This window comes from Otolemur garnettii, unplaced genomic scaffold (assembly GCF_000181295.1).
Source record: "Otolemur garnettii isolate 467f Iridium unplaced genomic scaffold, OtoGar3 scaffold00155, whole genome shotgun sequence".
In the NCBI taxonomy this organism is placed as follows: domain Eukaryota; kingdom Metazoa; phylum Chordata; class Mammalia; order Primates; family Galagidae; genus Otolemur; species Otolemur garnettii.
The window spans coordinates 2,171,016-2,194,035 of record NW_003852550.1 but is presented as its reverse complement, the minus strand read 5'-3'; the positions used below and the strand labels follow the sequence as shown (position 1 = coordinate 2,194,035).

Genomic DNA, 23,020 nt, shown 5'->3' with positions numbered 1-23,020 from the left:
CTAACAGACATAACAGATCTGAATAAATGGCAGGCTACACTATGTTGATGGGTGGGATGACGTATCATTGTAAAGACATCAACTTTTCCCAAATTTATAAGTGCAGTGCCATTTCAATGAAAATACCAGCAGGATATTTTAAGGAACATGAAAAGCTTACTCTAGAATGGCGCCTGTGGCTCAAGGAGTAGGGTGCCGGCCCCATATACCAGGGATGGTGGGTTCAAGCCCAGCCCTGGCCAAAACTGCAAAAAAAAAAAAAAAAAGAAAAGAAAGGAAAAGAAAAAAAACCTTACTCTAAAAAGTATATAGAAGAATTAAATGTCTATCAGTAGATTGATTTTAAAAAAGAACAGATAGCAGACTTACCCTTCTACAGTTTGTGACATGCTGCGAAGATATATTAAAATGATAATAGGCCTGCTGTGGTGGCTCACAACTGTCTGTAGTCCTAACATTTTAGGAGGCTGAGGCAGGAGAATCCCTTGAGACCAAGAGTTTGATAGCAGCCTGAGGAACATAATGAGACCCTGTTTCTATTAAAAAAAAAAAATTAAAAATTAGCAGGGCATGGTGTTACATGCCTATAGTCCCAGCTTCTTAGGATGCTGAGGCAGGAGGATCACTTGCGCCCAGGAAGTTGAGGTTGTAATGAGCTTTTTTTTTTTTAGACAGTCTCACTTAGTTGCCTTCAATAGACTGTTGTGGCATCATAGCTCACAGCAACCTCAAATTCTTGAGCTCAAGCAATTCTCTTGCCTTAGCCTCCCAAGTAGCTGGGACTACAGACGCCCACCACAATGTCTAGCTATTTTTAGAGATGAGGTCTCATGGTCTTACTCTTGCTCAGGCTGGTCTGGAGCCTGTGAGCTCAGGCAGTCCACCCACCTCGGCCTCCCAGAGTGCTAGGATTACAGGTGTGAGCCACAGCGCCCAGCCCTCTAATGAACTTTCATCACACCACTCTAGCCCAGGCAACAGGGAGAACTTGTCTCAAAATAATAAGAAAAGGAGGAGGAGGTGGAGGAGGAAGAGGAGGACTGGCACAGTAAAAGGCCGCTAAACCAAAGGTATAGAATAGGCGTCCTCAAACTATGGTCCATGAGCCACATGTGGCCCGCCAAGGACATTTATCTGGCTCCCCGATGTTTTTGCCGCCGCTGCCTGTCCTGCTTAGCAGCCAACTCGTCCCAGGGCCAGCAGTGCGGCCCTCTAATGGTCTGAGGGACAGTGAACTGGCTCCCTATTTAAAAAGTTTGAGGACCCCTGGTATAGAATATAGATTTCAGAAACAGATGATAAGAAAATAAATATTATCTAACAGCAAGGGAAAGATGGATTGCTTGGTATTGGAGAGGGTGGATCATGATGTGACAGAGCTTCCAAACCAGTGTGTTACATTACAGGCCACATGTGGATTACAAGTGTATAGAGGCATTGATCTCCTTGACCTTTAAGATGTCTAAGATGTCTTGCCTAAAGTGGCCAGAGCTCCCAGGCTGATGGCCTCCACCTCTGGCTATGAGCAGCCCCCATCAGCTTACCAGATTATGCTGAGCATACACTATCATATTGTCTTGGTGCCATGACCTAAAAAAAAAAAATTGAGAAGCACTGCTATATGGGATTGCTACCCTATATAACATAGAAAGGTGACCTCTAGGTAGATTAAAAAACCCAAATGTGAAAGGTAAAACTTTAAATGTCAGATAATTTCTTTATAATTTGAAATGGTGTAAGACTTCTTATATAAGACCCCACAAAACATACAGTAGAAAGGTTATAAATTTTACTATATCAGCCTTAAGACTTTCAATTTAATGATCATCATAGACAAAAGTTTACAGACATAGATGATAGACTGGGAGAAGATAATGTTTGTGTTGCCTAAAACTGACAAGGCATTGATATCGACAATGTCCAAGGAACTCTGGTAAATTAACAAGAAGAAGGCAGAAAACGCAATAGTCAAAATGGACACAGCATATTCATAGGACAACTCACAGAAGGGGAAACTGGACTGGCTAACAAGGGATCTTGCTAGAATCAGAAAAATGCAAATGGAAATGACAGTGAGATATCTAGTTATATTCATCAGATTGAAAAAAAATTAAAAAGTCAGATCACACCAAGTGTTAGCGAGCATTCGGGGTAAAGGGAATTTTCATGTATTGTTGGTGGAAGGGCAAACTGGTACAAGCTCTTAGAAAAGCAATTCTGACCACACTTACTGATAGCAAGGATGTATGTATTCCTACGACCCAGCAAACTCACTCCTGGGTATGTATCCCGGAGAATTTTTCCATGGTTCTAAAATGGGACACTTAAACAGAATTCTTTATTACAGAATCATTTGTGTGACAGATTGGAGGCAGACTAGGTATCCATCAGTGGGGGGATGTACATATAAAGTGATGAATGCACACTATGGAATATTACACAAGGGTTAGAAGTAATAAAGTAGTTGTGAAAATAGCAATATAGATCTTGAAGACAGTCTTGTGAAAAAAGAAATAGAAAGGGGTCTATAACCCCAAGATAGCTACATAATACAAACACATACACACACACCCCAACAACCAGATAGATGGGTAGGTAGGTAGATAGATACCTTGGACTTACATCGAATACATTAGAGAAAGTACCTGAGAGGGTTCAAGAATGGGAATGGGGATATGGATGAAGGAAAATAATAAAGTAAAAGAAAGGGGGAGCCTGATGTGGACTAATCATGATATTTTGCCATGAAATGAGGGATTTGGTTAACTTGGCTCTCTATAGCTGAGCCTCCCCCCACCACCAATTTTTTTAAGTTATATGGGAAGGAAGACTTTAACTCTAACCAGGGAGATCTGAGAAGTCTGTTTGGAAGAGGTCAGATTTGAGCAGAGCTTTGAAGGATGGGCAGAGCCTTGGTAGAGATTTCGGGAAGGGAAGGGTAGTTTTGGCAAGGAAACAATTTGGTTGGAAGCCAAGCAGTGGGAGAGTACAGGCTGGATTTAAGTATCAGCAGGGAGACTGTTATGTCTGGAGTCTAGGGCAGATAGAGGTATTTAGTGGAAAATAAGCCTGCAATACAGGTGGGAGTTGAATGGTGAAGGGCTTACTATGCTTGGTTCAGGAGCACGGGTTTTATTTTAAAAGTAATATGGAGTGATTTACAGTTTTTGAGCAGGAAAGCAATAGGATCGGATCTAGGAAGATTACTGTCACAGAGTGTTAGATGGATTGCTGCTGTGTTTGTTTGGAAACAGAGTGAACTCCAGAGGCTGTAGTCATTATCCAGGTGAGAGCTAATGAGGGATTGAGTTAAGCATTGGTTATTGGTCCTAAGGGGACCAATAAGACTGCCATGAATATGGATTTGGGAAATTGACAGGACCTGAGAACTAAATTAGAGTGGTGTCTCATCTTTATAGTGAAGGTGGTGGAAACTGTAGGAGATTGATGAAATCACCATGAAAGAGGTAAGAGCCTTTAGGCAAAATGGAAGGGGCCCTGTAAGAGGGCTATGAACCAAAAAAGACTGACGAGCCCATAGTATAGTGTCGTGAAAGACAAGGAGAGAGTTTCAGAAGGAAAAAAGAGTATACAGTAATGACAAATGCCACAGAAAACATCTATGGCACGGGTGTCCAACCTGTGGCCCACGAGTGGCATGCTGATTTTGTGAGGCCTTTTTTTGCTCATCTCTGGTGTTGCATATCACAAAAAGTACGCGAGGATCTTATTTTTCTTTTTGGCAAAATCAGTTTTCATTAGTGTCTGTGTATTTAATGTGTGGCCCGAGACAACCCTTACTCTTCCAACCCATGTGCAGCAGAGGAAAAACAAAGGTTAGACACCCCTGGTCTATGGGATTAGAATTTAATAGAGGTCACTCGTTGCTTTCCAGAGAGTGCTCTCAAGAGAGAGGATTGATAGGTCCAGATTGCCAGGTGTTAGGGTGAGAGGAGAAGTGGTGGAGTCAATGGGTGTTGGCTGGTCTACCAAGAAGTTTATTCTGGAAGGGGGATGGCCAGATGAGATGGTAGCTTACGGGGAATAGGAATTGGAGGTCAGAGGAGGGATTTTTGTTTTATTTTTTAGTATCAGGCAAACCAGAGTATGTTTCAAAGACCAAATGATAGCAAGCATTCCAGAAGATAAAAGGGAGAGGCGACATGGTTACTGGAGTAGGATCTGAAGGGCCAGGAGGCCTGGAGCAGTTACCTGGCAGTGCCTTGTTGCGCCTGGGTTTACACCTTTCCCCTAATTATGCTGCTTTGCTTTGCCTTTGGGAGATCTTCCTTCTCCCACACAGACTTAGTAGAGCTTCCCCCACCCTCATCACACCCCCTCACATTTTTTCTCCTGGGTTCTCCAAACTGGTTGAAACTGGGCTAACAAAGAATGAAAAAAGCAGTGATGGAGAGGGAGAACAAGAGGGCTGTGGGGCCACCTGCCAGGTTAACCTTTCCAGGCCAGGCTTTTCTCCCTAGGTTTTAGCATCTGGCCTGTTTTGCTTCTTTCTCTAGCTGCCCACACCCTCCCCAGTTTCCCACCTGGATTCCACTCAGGATAGTTTCCTGACTTATTCCCAACTCTGCCTTCTGTGCAAATCAGATAATTGCCTTTTACATTGTTTGGAGTGTTTCCATTGCTACTCACTCCAAGAGAACAGTTGGGTAGAGTGAGATATAACCAAGAGTAATGACGGGATGGATGTGGAGGAGGTACAGAAGCCGAAGAACTCTGACAAAGCACGAGTCTTGAGTGAGCCGTGAACATGTGGACGACCTTCTTTCCTCCCTACTCAGGCCATTGACTCTGACCTGGGAGGTAGCACCACTATCTCCACAGCTGCTAAAGCCATCTCTCTTTGGGTTGAATACCAGACACGGTCTTCAGTCTTGGTGTTATGACCCCAAAAAAGCTTGAAAAGCACTGCTATTTAAAAAAAAAATAATAAGCAACCTTGGATTGTGGGATAACTTTGCAAAGAGTCTTGTGGATTTTCCCCATGTGTGGATCCCCAGGTTGTTTTTTCTGGCTCTAGATTTCTCTAGACAGAAGTACTAAAATACTTTAGTAATTTGTATCTCTGAGTAGTTCAAGCATCTCACTTTGAGCAGAGGCAAGTTTTCTTAAAAGTCGTTGTTTACCAGGAATTGCTAGCTCCCATCTAGCTCCTGCTCTAGCCTGGAGCCCAAGATCAGTTATTGCTACAGTGCTCTTATCATTATCCTATCAGACCTATCCCGCTCCCTCACCGTCATCCTCACCCCCAGAACTCCTGATGCGGCTCCCAAAGCCCAGCCCTGGAAAGCCCCACCACCTGTTTTGCCCGATCGATCCTGCTCCTGCCAGCTATTGTGTGAGAAGGTTCCCCTGCACACAGGTTTTCTAGTATGAGCAGAGCTCTTAGTCCCGCTGGCAGGCCTTCACACTTGTCTAACAATGACTTCCTGCCACACCCTCTCCACTCTCTCCTCCTGGCCCTTCCCAGTCCTCTTCCACCTCATCTCCCTTCCTTGTCTACCTGTGACCTCACTTCCTACATGTGGTGGAGTTATATGACATTTTAGTGGGGATTTTTTGACCTAGAATTGATCCATCACTTCATAAAGGAAGTAGCCAAAAAACCCCGAGACTGGGGCTGAAAATATCTGTCTCTGCTAGTCATGAGCCATGTGGGCATGGACGAGTTAATGAACCTCTGGGCCTCATTGACTTTCTCCAGTACAGTGAGGATCTTGTTATTTGGAGCATTAGATGGAGTCATGGATGTGAAAGCACTTTGAAATCTGAAGCACTTGTCCAGTGCAAGCTTGTAGCTCTTAGGCTGATGCCACTCGTAGCTCTGGATCGTCTACTTTTCATCTGTACCACAGCTGCCACCACCACCTCCCCTGCCCTTCTCTCCTGTTGCATACAAAGCTTGATTTCATCTTAGCTGTTAACTGTCCATCATGTAAAAGGAAAATGATATCAAGAAGGTGGAACCCTCACCCTCATTCCTTTCCCATCTCCTTTTTGGCCTGTGTGTGTCTATGCAAATGGCTTTAGTTGTCCGTAAGGATTATTGAATATGATGGGGGTGGTGGTTAGGGTGGGAGAGAGCTGTGAGTCATCCCGTCTTCTTAAACTCAAATCCATGACTGTCTGGGAGGTATACAATAGGCCAATAGCAGAGTACCAGCGGGTTCTACTATTTTAGCAGACTCTTGTGCCTGTGGGCTTGTGTACTTAGGTCGAAATGTGTATCTCTTTATCTGCATGAGTGTGGCTATGACTGCTCCTCTGGTTCTAAATGGATGCCGGGGTGTAAGTTTGTATAAGAATAGCAGTGAAATTGGGTGGCACCTGTGGCTCAAAGGAGTGAGGCGCCGGCTCTGTATGCCAGAGGTGGCGGGTTCAAACCCAGCCCCTGCCAAGAATAGCAGTGAAACTACGGTATGTGAGTCCAGTGCTTCCCTCCCTTCTTTTTCAGAGCTCCCTGAGTTCTCTGGTAAGGGGGTTCTGAGAGGGAATTTCTTTGTTTCTATCTTTCTGTCTCTCCTTTTAAGAAACAGTAGCTGGTTGATCCCTGTTACCTCTCACTCCCAAAACTTGATGGTGTCTCACCAGAGAATCAGGGAAGCCAGCATTGATCGAGAAGCAGTCAGCTTGCACCAGCTCAGTATTGGACCAAAGGTTATGTAGCATATCAATGATGGGTAATTTATTATGTCAGACAAAAATGCCGAAAGTATCCCTTGTCTAATGGAATAGATGTGCTACAGCAAAAATTGCTATAAAGTGAATTTCTGGCAAGTCCTTTTTCACTTTGATTTCCATTATAAAATCATGGCTATGTTTTGCTAGAAAAGCTAGAAGAAAAAGATTGGCTCCAGGTTGTAATTAAACCATGCATTTTTAAATAAACCACATATTTTTAACAATGTAGGTCTAATCATTTTAAAACTATAATGAAAATCCCGTGCTAGACAATCAATTTGGCCTCCCACCTTTCACAGCTTTAAATTCTGCTGCTCCTTTTATTCAATCTGTTTTCTACTGAAATCTCTTCCTCATGAGCCTTTATTCATTTAAGACCTCACTGTCTTGTAAGCCCAGCAAAGGAGTGTTTTTTGATAATTGGAGTTTGATTATTCAAGTTTTTCATCCCAAAGCAAAGGTTTGTCAGGGGGATTGACCACTGGCCCCTTTTCACATGAATTGTCTCAACTGATGCTCAAGGCAACCTAAAAAATAGGTAGGACAAGTCATATCCTCAGTTTGCTGATGAAAAAAATGAAGGCCTAGAGATGAATTGGCTTTTTCAAGCTCACATGGCTAGAAAGTAGGAACAGGGAATTGAACCTTAATTTTATGATTTCTGCTTCAAACAGGAGAATTTTCTGAGAGGCAAAAGCAACATCAATCCAAGTTTCCTGGAAAGCTTTTTCAAGAGGTCTGTGCCATCAAATTATTCTCAAGTTGCCCGTCTAAATTCTAAGAAAGAAAACAAATTATAGCAAATTAAGCATTTCATATTTTTCCAACAGGTACATTAGTTTTAGCTTAAATTCATCCCAAGTAGAGCTATTTTTACTTTCTCATGCAGTCTGGAAACTCAGTACACACTGGGGCTCTTTGTATAGACTGCATGCCCAATCCAAGGGTCGTGGGGACTCATTTAACCATTTGTATTAGTTATAGATGTGTCTAGTTGTTCTGTTTTGATTTTAGTGGCCAACTACTGATCATATTTACAGTTTTATTTGATTTTTGGTTCTTGTGATTCCCGTTATAATATCATAAAAGGAGAGTTTGTTCTGGTTCTGATACAGTTTTATGAACATGTTATAGAGAAAAAGGAGACCCAAATATTCTTCCGTGAACTTATTTGCATCTATCTAGACATTGCTGCTTAATCCTATTTTAACACTTATTGACATTCCCGAGGGGCAAGGGAAAACATGGAATGTTGAAGGACTGAAATCGCAAATTTCTGTTCAGCATAAGGATCATCAAATTAGTATAGTGTGCCTATATTCCTTCTGCCACTTAATTAAAATGCCAGCACTGGGGACTCATAGCACATCAGAAGTTGTCTGCTGGAGCCTAGGTAAAGTGTCCATTGCCCACTGACCAATTAAGGAGGCCATTTTCTTAAGGAGGCTATTTTAGTTGGGAAACACTTAGAAACCCAGCATCCTTGACCCCTCCTAGGGAGTGCCATTCCTTAAAGCAAATTTTATACTTAATTTATTAAGCAGATTTGTGAATTTCTATTTAAAAGTACCTATTCCAATGAAAAAGGTAGGAAAATTTAGTTCAGTTGCTATGGTATCAATGAAAATACCAATATTTTCTGCCCGGACTGGCAAGTGGGTTTGCGTGTACACATTCAGAGCATTATTCAATGCAGTAAAGCAATGTAGCTTGGTGGAAGAAGCAGAGGCTTCGGTGTCACCAAAACTAGCTTCACAGTTGCGTGCTGGATGATCTCAGGCAAGTTCCTTAACTACTCTGTGCTTCAGTTTCCCCGTCTGTAAAATGGGCTAATACTCACCTGTTGGGGCACCTAGAGGATTAAAGGAGGTGGATTAAAAGAGATGGCACTTCATGAAGGCTTGATAAAAGGAAGTTATTATTATGTTTTCAAAGAAAAATATGATTAAACAGGTAGAAGGGAGGGATGCAAAGTATTACCTGCTAAGAGTTAACGTTATCAGTCTGGGAGGTGTCTTTCCAAAACTTTAAACATGCTGACAGTAGCCAATGGAATGGGTGTATGTGTCTTAGAAAACAAAACATGTAGATGCATGTCTTCATGCCTGGGCTGGCTGCTTTAAACTGATTACAGCAGAAGAACTAGAAAAGAAATGTGGTTTCAGTGTTGAGAGGGAGCTTCTAATACTGCCTCGTAGCTGAGAATTTGGGGTGTTCACTCCTTGCCAGACACTGACCACTGTGTACATCTATTTATATGTCCATGAAATAGATCACTGCTCTTGCTGACAAATTGTAGATGCTGCTGCTATTATCAAGCTGAACCAGAGCTTCCTGGGACACAAAATGGGTCCGTGTATCTGCATGATATGACACTTTACCTGTCATATGCTACACGTATTCTTCAGCTACCAGTGTCCTTTGTCCCTTTTTTATTTCTGCAGACAAAGCTAGTCTATTAGTGCTGTTACTGGGAGAGTGGAGTAGAGGGCTCTATGGGTGGCCATCTCTGTTTGTTACAAAGGAAGGAGCAGAGGTGACTGGGAGGCTCTGATATAACTCTGCCACCGAGCAGCTGTATGACATTGGCCAGTCCCATTGGCTGCTTTGCAACATGGTGTCCTCAGCCTCCTCCACAAATGTATTGGATTGATCTGAAGGAACAGCAAAAGGAAAAGTGTCTTGAAGTTTCTCAGGTATTCTGCTTTTGGGGGTGTTATCATTAGTATCTTTCTTACTACCTTTCACAGCCAGGGGGAGAGACCTCCCCCCAGCTACTTAAGCCAAAGTCTGCTAAGTTCTTGTATATTTCTGCCCCCTCATCCCATACCTGAGATGGAAATTCCAGTTATAAAATAAGGACCATTTGTAGAATTCAAACCAGTTAGTCACTAGGCTAGATAAGGAGGATCTCTGCTCTCCCTTCCCCAAAGGCAGCCCATGAGAGGTTTTTCAGGATAGCATCAGTCTTTATTTATTTTTTTTAAGAGACAGAGTTTTGCTTTGTCACCCTCGGTAGAATGCTGTGGTGTCACAGCTCACAGCCCCCTCTAGCTCTTGGGCTTAGGCGATTCTCTTGCCTCAGCCTCCCAAGTAGCTGGGACTACAGGCATCTGCCACAACGCCTGGCTATGTTTTTGTTGCAGTTTGGCCAGGGCTGGGTTCGAACCCACCACCCTTGGTATATGGGGCCAGCGCCCCACTCACTGAGCCACAGGCACCAACCAATAGCATCAGTCTTTAATCTCTCTCTTTTAATTTGGCCTCTAGCTAATGAGACTTGGAAGTGGCCTTCTCAAAGACTTCTAAGTACATATTTAATTCTCTTATTTTCATTTCATTCATTCCACAATTATGCTTCCCCCCCCATCGTGTTTTGAGTGTCTGCTGCACACCCGCACCGCATCTATGGTGATATCTATGGTGATACAGTGGTGAAGGAAGCCAACTTCATTCCTTGCCCCCTCAAACCTTCCATTCTCATTGAAAAACAGGTACTAACAAAATCTCACTAGATGTTTCTCAGACATCTTAAACTCCATCTGTCCAAAGGTGAACTCCTCACCCTCCACTTAAGACTCTTCTTCCCCTAGGCTTCCTCATGTCAGTGAAGAGATCCATTCATTTACCCAGTCAAGAAAGCTCGAAGTCATCCTTTGTGCTATCCTCTGTTTTACCCATTGATTCCAACCTAGCACTAAGTATAGGTTTTAGCCTCTGAAATATTTCCCAAATCTGTCTTTTCCTCATCTCTACTGTTATGAACCTAGACCAAGTCACCATTGTTTATTTCTCTTGAGGAGGTCATAGCCTCCTCACTGGGTTCCCTGTCTCCGGTCTTGCTGTCCCATCCATTCCCTTCCTCCTGTGGATGTCATAATGAGAAAGAGGAGGAGGTGCCTTGAGCCACAGTGATAAAGGAACCCTGAGGGCCTTTCTGAAATTGTCGACCCCAAACCTGCATTTGTCAAAGAATAACATACCAATAACAACACATAACTCTGATTGCACGTTTACTTATGCTTGACACAATGCCAAATGATTAAAGCAGGGATTCTCCAAGTGTGGTTTTTTGACCTTGTAGGCTCAGCAGCACCTGGGAATCTGTTAGAAATGCAAATTCTTCGACTAACCAGACCTATTAAATCCATAACTCTAGAGGTGGAGCCCAGCAATCGGTGTTTTAACATCAACTCCGGGTGATTCTGATGTATGCTAAAGAGTGGAAATCATAGCCAACACAAATCATTATCTCCTTTAATCCTCGTAATTACTCTATGAGATAGACACTATTATTACCCTCATTTGACATATGAGAAAGTTGAGGCTGTCATTTGTCCCAAAGTCCTACAGTGGTGAAGAGAATTTAAATCCAGAAATTTTTGACTCTGAATCTTGTACCCTTAGCTACTGCACCAGGCTGTCTCACTAAATTTGGAACCAAACTGTGAGCCAAGCTACAGTTGAAAGCACAACATACCTAATGAACGAAAATAAGTGCCTCAGCACCCAGAAATTTTCACAGATCAGCTTCTACTGTCCTTTCTCGCCGATTCTCTAAGATCCCAACTCTACTCCAGCCAGGCCATTGCTTACATAATTTGCTGTTTGCCACCAACAGGATGTTCTCCATATTTGGAATGTATTCCCTAACACTTTGTTAGCACTTTCCTTGCTAATTTGTTCCCATGTGAACACACACATCTCTTGAATTCCTCTTATGCTTACAATGTATACAGTATAATTTGTAAAATTTATTGCTTATGACGTTATCACCAGTTGTTTCTCACAATGTGATCTCATCTCCCCCAATAAGCTTACATGTTCCTTGACAGCATGGGCTGTACAGTGTGTTTCCTTTGTGTATTACCTTCTCGTCCATAACACATACATACATACTTGCCTAGCACAAAACTCACCACGAGATGAAAAGTGCTGAATAGGTTGGTGATGGGCCATGCACCATATTTTCAAGGAATAGTAGGACTGTAAGCTCCGTGAATGCAGAAACTATGACTTACCCACCATCTTAACCCCGGTGCTTGGCACAAAGTGCTTAATAAAAAAATTTTGAACAGATAGATACCTTAAACTCCCAAGCTCAGGAGATCTACCATCCTTGGCCTCCCAAGAGTGCTAGGATTATAGGCTTGAGCTACCACTCACAGCCAAGATATTATATTTTTAAAAGTCTAGAACTTATATTGTATGAACTTGGGTAAATCCCTTTCTCTTTCTGGGATTTTTCATCCTGAACTGTCTGGTTTCCTGAGAGTTAGATAGCTCTCTTTTCTGTGATTCTGTGATAAGATGTCTCTTGATTGCATTCTATTTCAACTGTCTAGACATCCAAGGAAGATATTGTTGTACCTATACAACTAGCTTCTCAGTGTGTATGTTCATCGATTCATTTCTCCATTCATTCATCAAACATATACTGAGGCCCACTGTGTACCAGGCACTGTTCTGTACACAGGTTATTCAGTGGAAAGGAAGACACGAGCCCTGTCCTCAAGGAGTTTTTCTTTTTTTCGGGGGTACGGACACATAAAGAGGCATCCCAGCCCACAGTGTAGGAAAAAGGTAATCATGAAAATCTCTCTGGAGAAGCTGATATCTTTGGTGGAAGCCTAAAGGATACGTAGGGACTAGCCAGGAGAGCAGAGGCAAATGCAAAAACACATACAAAGGCTCTGGTGCAGGATGCCAGGAGAGAGTGAAGCAAGACTGGAGGATAGCAGACCCACCTGGGAGGCTGCGGTAATACTCCAGAGGAGAGATGAGGAAGACATGAACTAGGATGATGGAGATACACACCCAGATGAATGCTTAGCCCTGAGTTACATTTTGGAGGTGGAATTGGCAGTCTTTGCTGATGTATTGGATATGGAATGTGAGGGAAAAGAGGGATCATGGAGGACCCCTGGGTTTCTGGATTGATCAGCTTTGTAGATGGTCCCTTTGCTGAGTTACTTCTGCTAACTCAGGAGAAAGGAACTGGTTTGGAGAATGGGGTTAAGGAGAAGATAATGAGTTTAATTTTCGTCATGTTGAGTTTGAGTTGGAATATCCAGGTGCAGAGTTCTTTGTTAAGCCCTTGGCTAGAACCTGGCACAATCAACAGAGAAGTCTGGGCTGGAAGTTCAGATTTGGGAGTCATGAGTATGTAGATGAAGTCCCTTTAGGAGAACAAGCAGACCCTGAGGAGCTAAGTGCCCAGGGAAACCAGACCAACAGTGCTAAGTAAAGGGGCAAAGAGCGTCACAGATGTGGGTTCTAGGAATATATGCTCTTTCCTTCCCAGGCACACGTCTTTGCCCCTGAGAGGGTTGTTAAATGATGTCTGTGCATCTCCTACTGAAAATAAAGGGAAGGAGCATTAAGTACCCAATCCCAACTTCTCCATTTTACCATAAATGATATCTTAAAAAAGTGGGGGGAACTGATACTGTCCCTCCTTTTTGCCAGGAGTTTTACATTCATGAATTCACTGAAATGCTCACAATAATCTTATGTAAGAGCTCTTGTCTCATATTAATTTGAAATAAAAAAGAGCTCTTGTTGCTCCTGAGCCTTTGAGATTCAGAATGGTTAAGTCATTTGCCCAAGTCACATAGCTACTAAACTATTAAATGGTATTATGAGATTTGACTCCAGGTCCACAGAACGGCACTGAACCTCCTCCAGGAATAGCTGGAAATTTAGGAAGACTCGTGCCCAAGCTTCTCCCTTCCCTTGTTTCATAAATGTTATTCGCATCCCTTAGCTTAATGCCTTGCTCGCCATTAAACTACAAATCCCCCTGGGAAAAGTAAAGCTCTAAGTTGTTGTCAGTCATTTATGCCTCAGTGGGAATGAGTTTCAGATTCTTCCTTAGGAATGAATTTTAATTTTATGGGAGAAGAACACTTGAACCTTAAGGGAAGGATCAAAAGGCATAAAGGGGTTGAGTCATGAAAATTCAGCCTCCTCCATCAGTTTCACAGGCCTACCTAGTCTGAGGAATATGCTTTTAAGGTTCTTAGATGCGATTTTTAAATGCATCTATTGCTTCATAGACAGGCCTATTTCTGGGACTGTTAGCCCAGTTATCTGGGTCTGATCAAAGGTGCCTTTAAACTGCACACTGGCCCCAACCCACTGTGGTCAGAGGAGTTGTGGACCTGCAGTTCCTGGCCTTAGGCACATGTCGCAACTCATTCCCTTGAGAATTAGACCCTGATGTGCATATTTAAAATCCTGGGCAGATGGAGGCAGGAGAGCTGTTAGAAATACTTGGAGGAGTTCCTTCTGCCCTGTCTGGGCCTATTTGCCAAAATAAATGACATGTATCAGGGCAAGGCATTGGTCCAAGCCCATTGAAATTCTGCTAGCAGTCCAAACAGCGATGGTGTTTCAGACTGGTTCTGTGAAATGATCAGGGTTAGGAAAAGAGAAATGATGTGTGAGCATCTGGCCGCTGCAGCCTACTGATGGGGACAGTCCCAAGGGCGGGACCAGGATGGTAGGGGGGCAGCCTCAAGGACCCCTTAGGACATCTGCCACTGGCAAACAGGGAAAGAGCCGTGCACTAGCAGCAAGCAGGCAGTCTGCTTTGAATCCCATGCCTGGCCTTCCTACTAGCTGTGTGACCTAAACAGGTCCTTCCTCTTCTCTTGGCCTTTTCTCTCTATGTTTAAAACAAAGCCTGGATCGAATGGTCTCTAAGGGCCCTTCCTGCTGGAACATTCTGTGACTTCTCTGACACTGGTGTGATTTCTTTTTCTCTGTAGTGGGAGAGGTCCACCCACCCACCTGCTTGGCTGTAGCCTTTGTGTTGTCACACTGACCTCTGCTGGCCATTATGAAAAGTGTCAGTGAAAGCGTCCGGGTGGGAAGAGCAGTTCCTTGCTGATTTAGTATAAAGCTTCAGCAGTACAGTACATACTAAGACAGAAAGCCCATGCATTGGATCCAGACAAGGAAAAGAGATCATGCAGCCATAAGCACAGAGCAGGCATATCTAAATATGGCTGACAAAATGATCCACAAACAAACTAGGTCTCCATTTTTTTCTGTCACTATATGAAAGGACCTCAGCAGGTAGGAAGGCTCCTAGCTTTGCATCCTATGAGTGCGAGCTGCAGAAGAGCCTGGTAGCACACTGAGGAGGCAGGTTGGGACCAGCAGTGCTTCAGGAGCCTCAAAGCTTCCCACAGGCCCTGCTTCCCACCCTAAGTCACTCTGACAGGTTTTGGCCTGGCCTGCTGATATGCCCAAGCACCCGAGGCCACCCTAGAAGCCCACCTTCCTCTGGGGGGGGGGCCTTTTCAGATTCCCCTTTGGAAAAAAGACTTGGAATTTTGTTTTAATCCATAAGTTTTTTTGTGTGTTTTTTTTTTTTTTTTTGCAGTTTTTTGGCCAGGGCTGGATTTAAACCCGCCACCTCCAGCATATGGGGCCGGCACCCTACTCCTTTGAGCCACAGGTACCGCCCCTTAACCCATGAGTTCTTAAAGAGACTCACTTTCAGTTCTCTTCCCGGAACAGAGGGATGAGCAAATTCAGCATGCCCACCCAGCCAAGAGAAAGGAAGCGGGCTGAGTTCCTGTTAAGTCCAGCCCTAGACTAGCCTCCCTCCTAAGTCTCCTTTCTTCCCCCTGTTGATGAGCACGTGCTCATCAAGACAAGTGACCGGAGGCAGAGTGTGCCAGCCCATGTGCCCGCTACATGTTGCTCGGGCTCCTCTCTCTGGTGGCGTGAGCAGGGTGAGAATTGGGCCACATCACAACCACTCTCTGTAACTGCTGAATAGTTTGTCATGCACTTCTCTTTCCCTCCCTTGTCGTGGGAAAACTTTTGGCAGGGCTCAGATTTGGGTCAAGCATTCAGTGCCCTGACTGGATCCTCTCTGCTAGTAATAACATGGCCCCAGCAAGCCCATCCTGCCTCCCCATCTTCCCACCAAGAAACCCCCTCCTCCCCAACAGCTGGTTCTTATCTGCCTCCCTTGTTCCAGCCTCAGGCAGGCTGTGCTGGCCTCATGCTGACACACACATGTTCTCCTGAATGCTGCTTGATGACTTTCAGCCCTGAAACACTGCTTTCTTCTTAGCCCTCCCTTGTTCCCAAGCCTCTGAGGGTTCCCTGGATCTTTCCACATCAAGTCATCAACTTCCCTGCCATGCCTTCTAGGCCCAGTGTGGCTCATGAGTCCCCCAAGCCATGGGCAAAATGTGAGCATTCCACAAACCCTTCATGGCCAACCCTTCCTTCGTGTTCCCGCAGCACTTAGGCTCTGTTCCAAACTTTGTTTGCTAGTACATTTGACCTTCTTCACTCATCCTCAACAACACCCTAGCCATTTTTCTGTTTTGCTCTTTTGTTTTTACTTTCTTCATGCATCTACATATGTACACACACATACACATAGATACACGCATATATATTGATTTTTGTGAAAATTACAAGAATAATAAGCAACAGAATCATTGTAAACAAGATTGCAACATGGGCAGTAGCAGCCCCCAAAATGAAAGGGACGCCACCTCCATCATTTCCAGAAGGAAGTTCATTAAACAGTTTGCCACCTGTCATTCTTTGTAGGCTGCATGTTGGATGCTGAGAAAGGTTGAGTGGTAGGTGGTGCCCCAGAAAATTGCATCTCCCTGGGAAGAGTGTCTTTTACTACTTTGCTAGAACCCTAGGTCTTCATAGGCCTGATTGACACTGGAAATTATACTCCAAAGGACCAGCACAGCTTGTGGCCACTTTGCATCTCCAGTACCTGACTCTGACCACTGCATAAAGCATCTGTCCTGTTTTCAGCCTTTTAAAAAGTAAACGGTAAAGGTAAACAGTAAAAGTCATGCTTAATGGGCTTTTTTCTGAGAAGTTTTTTACAGAATTTGTAGGAAATTGTGGACAGTCAGTAAAGGGGCTGAGAGGTAGAGATGAGAAGCATTTATGGAAATGGGCTTTCTACCTGATATATAGTGGTGTGTTCTTTGGTAATGCACATTACTAATGGTTTTCATTTTTCTGCCAAGGAAATTCAGTCCCTACTGGGATTTGTTCTAAATGATAGACCAGCCTGCCTGTGTCGCACCCACTGGGGTTAATTCTCAGTCTCGGTCCGCTTTAAAATGTCAGCCTGAACTCTCAGACTTAATTGTTACAGACATTTTATAACCAGGGCATTCAAAATCCTTAGGCTGTTCCCTCTTTCTATCATAATTGATACTTAATGGAGATTCTCTGGCTCCTTGTCTTTTACACACTGAACACTTTACAGATCGGAGGGAGGCGGACAGAGGGATGAGGAGGAAGAACAAATAAAGCATTCGTGTGTACGTGTGTGTGCATGCCTGTGTGCACACGCACACACTTGTGTGTGTGTTTTCCTTATGTCTGTTGCCCGGTACTGTGATGGGGTCTGAGCCTCCTGACAGGTTGTTCAGCTCATGGGTTTCTGGGTTCTCCTCTCTCTGGCCCCTGAGGCAGTATTCTTTAGGTACACCCATTTCTGGACTCACACAAGCATGTGGATGGCCATTTGGATGTGAATTACAAAATGTCATGATGCTCTCCAGCGTTCTGTTCTTTCACTGTTTTGACAATCTGATGGATGGCCTGGCATTAACTAGGAAGAGGACAATATTATCCAGCCTGAATAACTAATCTCCTAAGAAGTACAAAGTTGAAGGATCTTGGTGCACATGAATCTTATTAAATGTGCTTATAAAATGTGTTCTATCCAAATAAGCTTAGCGGGCCCTAAAATAGCCTTTTCTGATCCATGTCTGGAACTTTGGCTTGCCTCACAGCTCTCTAAGCCAAAATTATTTAGTGAAGTGATGGCAGTGTTCTTTGTGCCTGGGGAAATGGGAAGCATTGATGTAAACTCTTCTGTTGACTAATTGTACTCCTTCTGTCCATCTTAGGGGCGACCCGGACCAATTGGAATTCAAGGTCCAATGGGTCCTCAAGGTTTCCCTGGCCCTCCTGGTCTATCGGGCTTGAAGGGAGAAAGAGGCTCCCCAGGCCCTGTGGGACACTATGGACCAAAAGGTGATAAGGTAAGAGCATCAAAGCTTGATTTCTCTTTGATGGCATGGGCCATAAGTATGAAGGTCAAAAGTTCTCCATATCGGTTCTGCTCATTTATGGAAATAATACTATTCATGAATACTTTGGTACCAGGCTACATTCTTTAGTAAAAGGTAGGATAGATGATGGACTGCTGATAGTTAAGCCCAGTTCTGGAGAGACTCCCATGGCAAGCAAAACATAAAGTGAATTTATTAGCTACTTGCTAGATAGCATGGTGATGAGAAGTCATGTAGGATTGAACAGGTCAGAAGCCTACTCAGCTGATGAGTAGATACCTGAAATCCAAGCAAGGAAACTGGGAAACAAGGGGTCAGAATTTTTGAATGAAATCTAGACCACAAATACAGGGAAAGAGCTGCAAGAAAGGATAAAGATAGCATGATGGCTGGCTGGCTGACTGAATTCAGCAGCTCAGTTAATGTTCCCTGCCTCTTTTAGTCACCTCCTATTCACCCCATTGGTGAGTGAGGGATTCCCACCTAGGCTTATGGGGATGACCAAAGATATGACACCCAACACTGAACAGATGAGAGAGACAAAAGTTTATTGGTCACATATACCCATGGCTCAGGGAAGAGGACACTGCACACCACATAAGGCCACACAGGGGTAGCACTTGGGAGCACAGTGAAGTAGAATAGGCTGTGGGAGGCAGGCTTTGTGGTATCCCTGGTCCCTGAAGGAGGGTGTTTGTGGCTTGCGTGAATAATTGAGTAGGCCAGCAAGGAGCTGAAATTGCTATTCAGGGAGAAGCAGAAACTGCACCTGGTCCATTTGATGATAAAGGAGGGTTGCTTGGCTCGGAGACCTTACTGAAGAAGCTAATGGGGAGGGGAACTTGTGATTTAGGCTATTTGAGGCCCTCTGGTTTTCCTCAAATGTCAAAACAGCGTATAATATTAAGCCTTAGTTTTTAGGACTTAAACTATACTACCTGAGGCAAGATATATCCAAGACCTTACATAGAAGCAAGTGATCCCTTGGAACTGGAGTAAGGATCAAAGCAACCCAATGTGGGGAGGGAGGTACAAATGCTTCTTAACAGCTTATACCCTTGACTCACATAAACGAACCTACTCAGTCTAAGGGATGTCAGTTGGACTGTCTCTTACATTCTTCTCCCTACTCTTTTCCTTTAGGGCCGCATGGGCGTTCCTGGCTTTCTTGGCATCAATGGGATTCCGGTAAGTGTGTCCACACAGCATTTTCAGTATCTTCCTCTAGGTTCTGTCTCATAACTCAGGCACTCTGGCCTTAGAAACATCCTGTCTCATGCAAGCATTTTTTTTTTTTTTGAGACAGAGCCTCAAGCTATCCCCCTGGGTTGAGTGCGGTGGCATCACAGCTCACAGCAACCTCCAACTCTTGAGCTCAAGCAAGTCTCCTGTCTCAGCCTCCCAAGTAGCTGGGACCACAGGCACCCACCACAATGCCCGGCTATTTTTTTTTTTTTTTGGTTGCAGCCATCATTGTTGTTTTGGTGGGCCCGGGCTAGATTCAAACCCACCACCTTAGGTGTATGTGGCTAGCACCTTAGCCACTTGAGCCACAGGTGCCAAGCCATGCAAGCATATTTAAAGTCAAGTGTTGAGATATGTGTGGCGAGGTTTGAAGGGCAGTGGTCACATACACTTACCCTTGGACTCAGATATAGGCAGCCCTCAGATGATTGAGGGGCAAAGGGACACATGCAGCCATAAGAAACCAGCAATATCTTTTTTTTTTTTTTTTTTTTTTGCTGTTTTTGGCTGGAGCTGGGTTTGAACCTGCCACCTCCGGCATATGAGACTGGCACCCTACCCTTTTGAGCCACAGATGCCGCCCCAAGAAACCAGCAATATCTTAATCAAAATGAGTTAGGTCCTGTAGGGAGTTTTGATTAGAAGTGAGGAACTGGTTCTAAGGCATAGAAACAGAGGCACAATAGATTATATAAATACTCATTTATAGGAAAATTACAAAGGTACGTGAAATTAGATTGAAAACTCCTTAGTGATATCTTGATAAATTTCATTCCAGTAATTTGTTCTCTGCAGGGTGAATTTTCCTTTAGCTCTTACAAAGTAACTACTCAAAGACCACTTGGAGGCAGCCTCTTCCATTCATCCTGTGGACCTTTGCTTTGCCAGAGATAAGTAGGGGATTAGGACCTCGTGTACATCTTTTCCCCATTCCATCCAGCCCAATCCCTTAGTTTCTCCATTTTTCTCCCATATTCTGACTTACCCCACCACTGGAGAGTTCATTGTAACATTTAATGAGCCTTTAAAATCCAGTATTGTGGCTTGTTTCAATAATTCAGTAGGCCTGCAAGGAACTGAAATTGCTATTCAGGGATAAACAGAAACGGCACCTGATTCACATGATAAGGAGGCTCCACTTCCTGGCCATCACCACCTTGTTTTCTCCTTTGCTGCTTCTCTAAGAACTGCTCAATGCTTAACCTGGGTTATGCTTGTCTACAGCAGTAGCTTTCAGGCTGGTTTAGGAGAAGGACAGAATCTTGTGTGAAGCTCAGTATGTAGAACAGAAAAAAGTGCAACTCCTCCATTTGAGGGAGGTCCTAGAACCTGCTTTTATCCTTCTAACAATCACTAAAAGGTTCTTCTGAACCTTATCAAATATTAGTTGGGGAAGCCTTAGACTTAACAGCTTTTTGTGTTATACTACTACATAATCATCTACTATCAGGGAAGGGAGTTCAACTCTCTTGCTGCCAATCTATAAGTATTTCTTGAGCGCCTGCTATGTGCTAGCACTATACTATGGGGATATAGAGGGTGCATATAGCTCTGCCCTCAAGGGTGTTATCATCGGATCGATTTTCTCCCTAGATTTAGTAGACATTTATGGATTTGGAGAATAGAAGTTTCACTTACCCTGTATTTGTCACATGTGTCAACAAGTTGGCCATTAGATTTCTGCATTTTATCTAATTGCAGAGTTAGCAAAATGCCCAGAAATAGGACAGTGGGAAAATAAGTGGATGGGGTTGGCCATGCCATTATGACATCCCTTGACATTTTGTTATGGCTATGTTCCTATGACCACGTTAGCCAGGGTCTTCACCCAGAGTGTGTATCTTCTGGGAGCCAGTGGATGAGGAAAACCAGCAAACTGGAGGCAGCTTCTTCCATTCATGTCAACCTAGCTTCACCAGAGCCGAGCAGAAGATGCGGAACATGCAGGGTTACTATGCCCTTCCATTTGCAGCCTCATTTTAATGAGAGCTGGAAGAAAGTGAATTCTGCAAGGCTGAGACCATTCCCAATTCTGAGCTGGAACCTGCCCCAGAATCCAGCTGGACACTTTTGCCTCTAACTTGTGGCCAAGAGAGCCCTAGAGATTGCAGGAATCACTCTCTTTGGGACTTCATTGCTCAGGAGAATGAGTTGCAGCTGTCAAGACTCCTCCACAGGAACTTGCTGTTCCCAGTAGAATTCCTCTCTCCATTGGGCCTTTCCTTAACCAAATGTTGTACATCTTTTCTTTTGATGTTTCATTGCTCTAGCCTGATGCAGGGAGTAAGCCTTATTACTCCTTGAAATCCCTGGCCCCTGTTATTTCTGTCTCTTCTAGCCATTCAAGGATTTATTGAGCATCTTCTGTTCCTTGCTTACCTCTTCCTTCCATCTCTGATCTCCCAGGAGTCGTTGTGGCCTTTCCCACATACTCCAGCTCCTTATCACTTACAGCTCCCGGGTATTTATTGATCATCTTGTATGATAGTATCGTCCAGCTCCTTAAAAGCACAGAGGCCCAGGGCTGAATTCAGTGTATAGTAGGAACTCTAAAAATATTTAGGAGACCAACTCCAACCTCTAGTGCCTATAAAAATAACAGTTCTCAGACTGGCAGGACTCCCTTAGACAGAGAAAAACACAGACACCATAGGCCCAGTCAGACTAATTATTTTGTTCAACTTTCACTAACACATATTAAACAATTTGGCTAAAACCAACAGCTTTCCCAACACATCATACTAAACTGGATCACTGCGCAGGTCTGGTTCCCCTTTTAACATTGGCTGATTATTCACATATGCGTTGGTGGTTTGGGTCCCAAAACTCCACTTTTGCTGTCATGTAGACAATTTCAACATGAGTGGGTAGTCATTTCACGATAATCCAAGTCTTTGCACTAGGGCACAGCAATGAATTGCGACAATGAGCCAACAAGCATTCATTAAGATATTCAACATTAAAATAATGAAGACTAGGACAGTATCCCAGCTGTGACTTAGGGTTGTTGGCACCCACAAGAAATATATGTTTATCAAATATTTTCAGTCCAAAGAAGTTGGGAACAGAGGTTTTCAAATTGTCCTTTGCAATTTATGTTCAGCTTTTCCCATGGAGTCAATCTCAAATATTTCCCTGCCTAGAGACTTGTAAATGAGCGCACTAGATTTATATCCTTAAAGTGAACACATACCACTCACCAAATGGAAACTTTGCCTTTGAAACTGGGTTCTGGGGAACATGGCTTGTCTGAAATATAGCAGATCCTCGCATTCTGTGTGTTCAGTCCCTTGTGGCTATATAGAACCATGGTCCCCACACACACACCAAAGAGCTACACTCTTTACTCTTTGGAGACCTGGCAGACATGTATGTAAAATTATTAGCTATAAACCAGAAAGGGCAATGTGCTACCAGAAATTCTGTGGTACTGAGGATTAAAAGAAGGTAGAGCTCAGCCTTGTGGCTTTTCCTTGCTGACTTGGTTGGAAGAAGACTTAACATTTATTGAGTGGGAACTTAGTAAACCTAATCTCACTTAATTTTACCCATAACCCAGTGGGGTAAGCCTGATTCATTTTTAATATTGACAACAACACCATAAAGTAGGTATTATTCATTTCCATTTTACAGCTGAGGCCAAAGTGAAGAGTGGCAAAGCTGGGTTTGGAGTACAAGTCTAACAGGCTCAAAACATGCTCTATCTACCATCAGATGGTGTCAGCTAGATAGAAAAGGGCTGACATGGTTTACTCAAAGATCAGAGATTAATTCCAGAGAATTCAGCTAAGGTAAGAAAGAATAAACAGTTATCCCTGGAATCCTATAGATAGGAGGTATCAGGAGTTCAGGCAAGAAAACTAGAGAAGGGGCTCGGCGCCTGTGGCTCAAGCAGCTAAGGCGCCAGCCACATACACCTAAGGTGGCGGGTTCGAATCCCCAGCCTGGGCCCGCTAAACAACAATGATGGCTGCAACAACAAAAAAAAA

The 23,020-nt window shown here is 43.7% G+C and overlaps 1 protein-coding gene across 1 annotated transcript in view; it reads left to right on the top strand.

The window, feature by feature from the left end:
• The window catches only part of COL4A6 (collagen type IV alpha 6 chain), a 339,968-nt gene that overhangs the window by 214,596 nt on the left and 102,352 nt on the right, over positions 1–23,020 (top strand). Inside the window, exons 4-5 of the mRNA XM_012811365.1 lie at positions 17,622–17,756; positions 18,930–18,974. Coding sequence (XP_012666819.1) covers positions 17,622–17,756; positions 18,930–18,974 — 180 coding nt within the window. The remainder of the gene's footprint in view (positions 1–17,621; positions 17,757–18,929; positions 18,975–23,020) is intronic.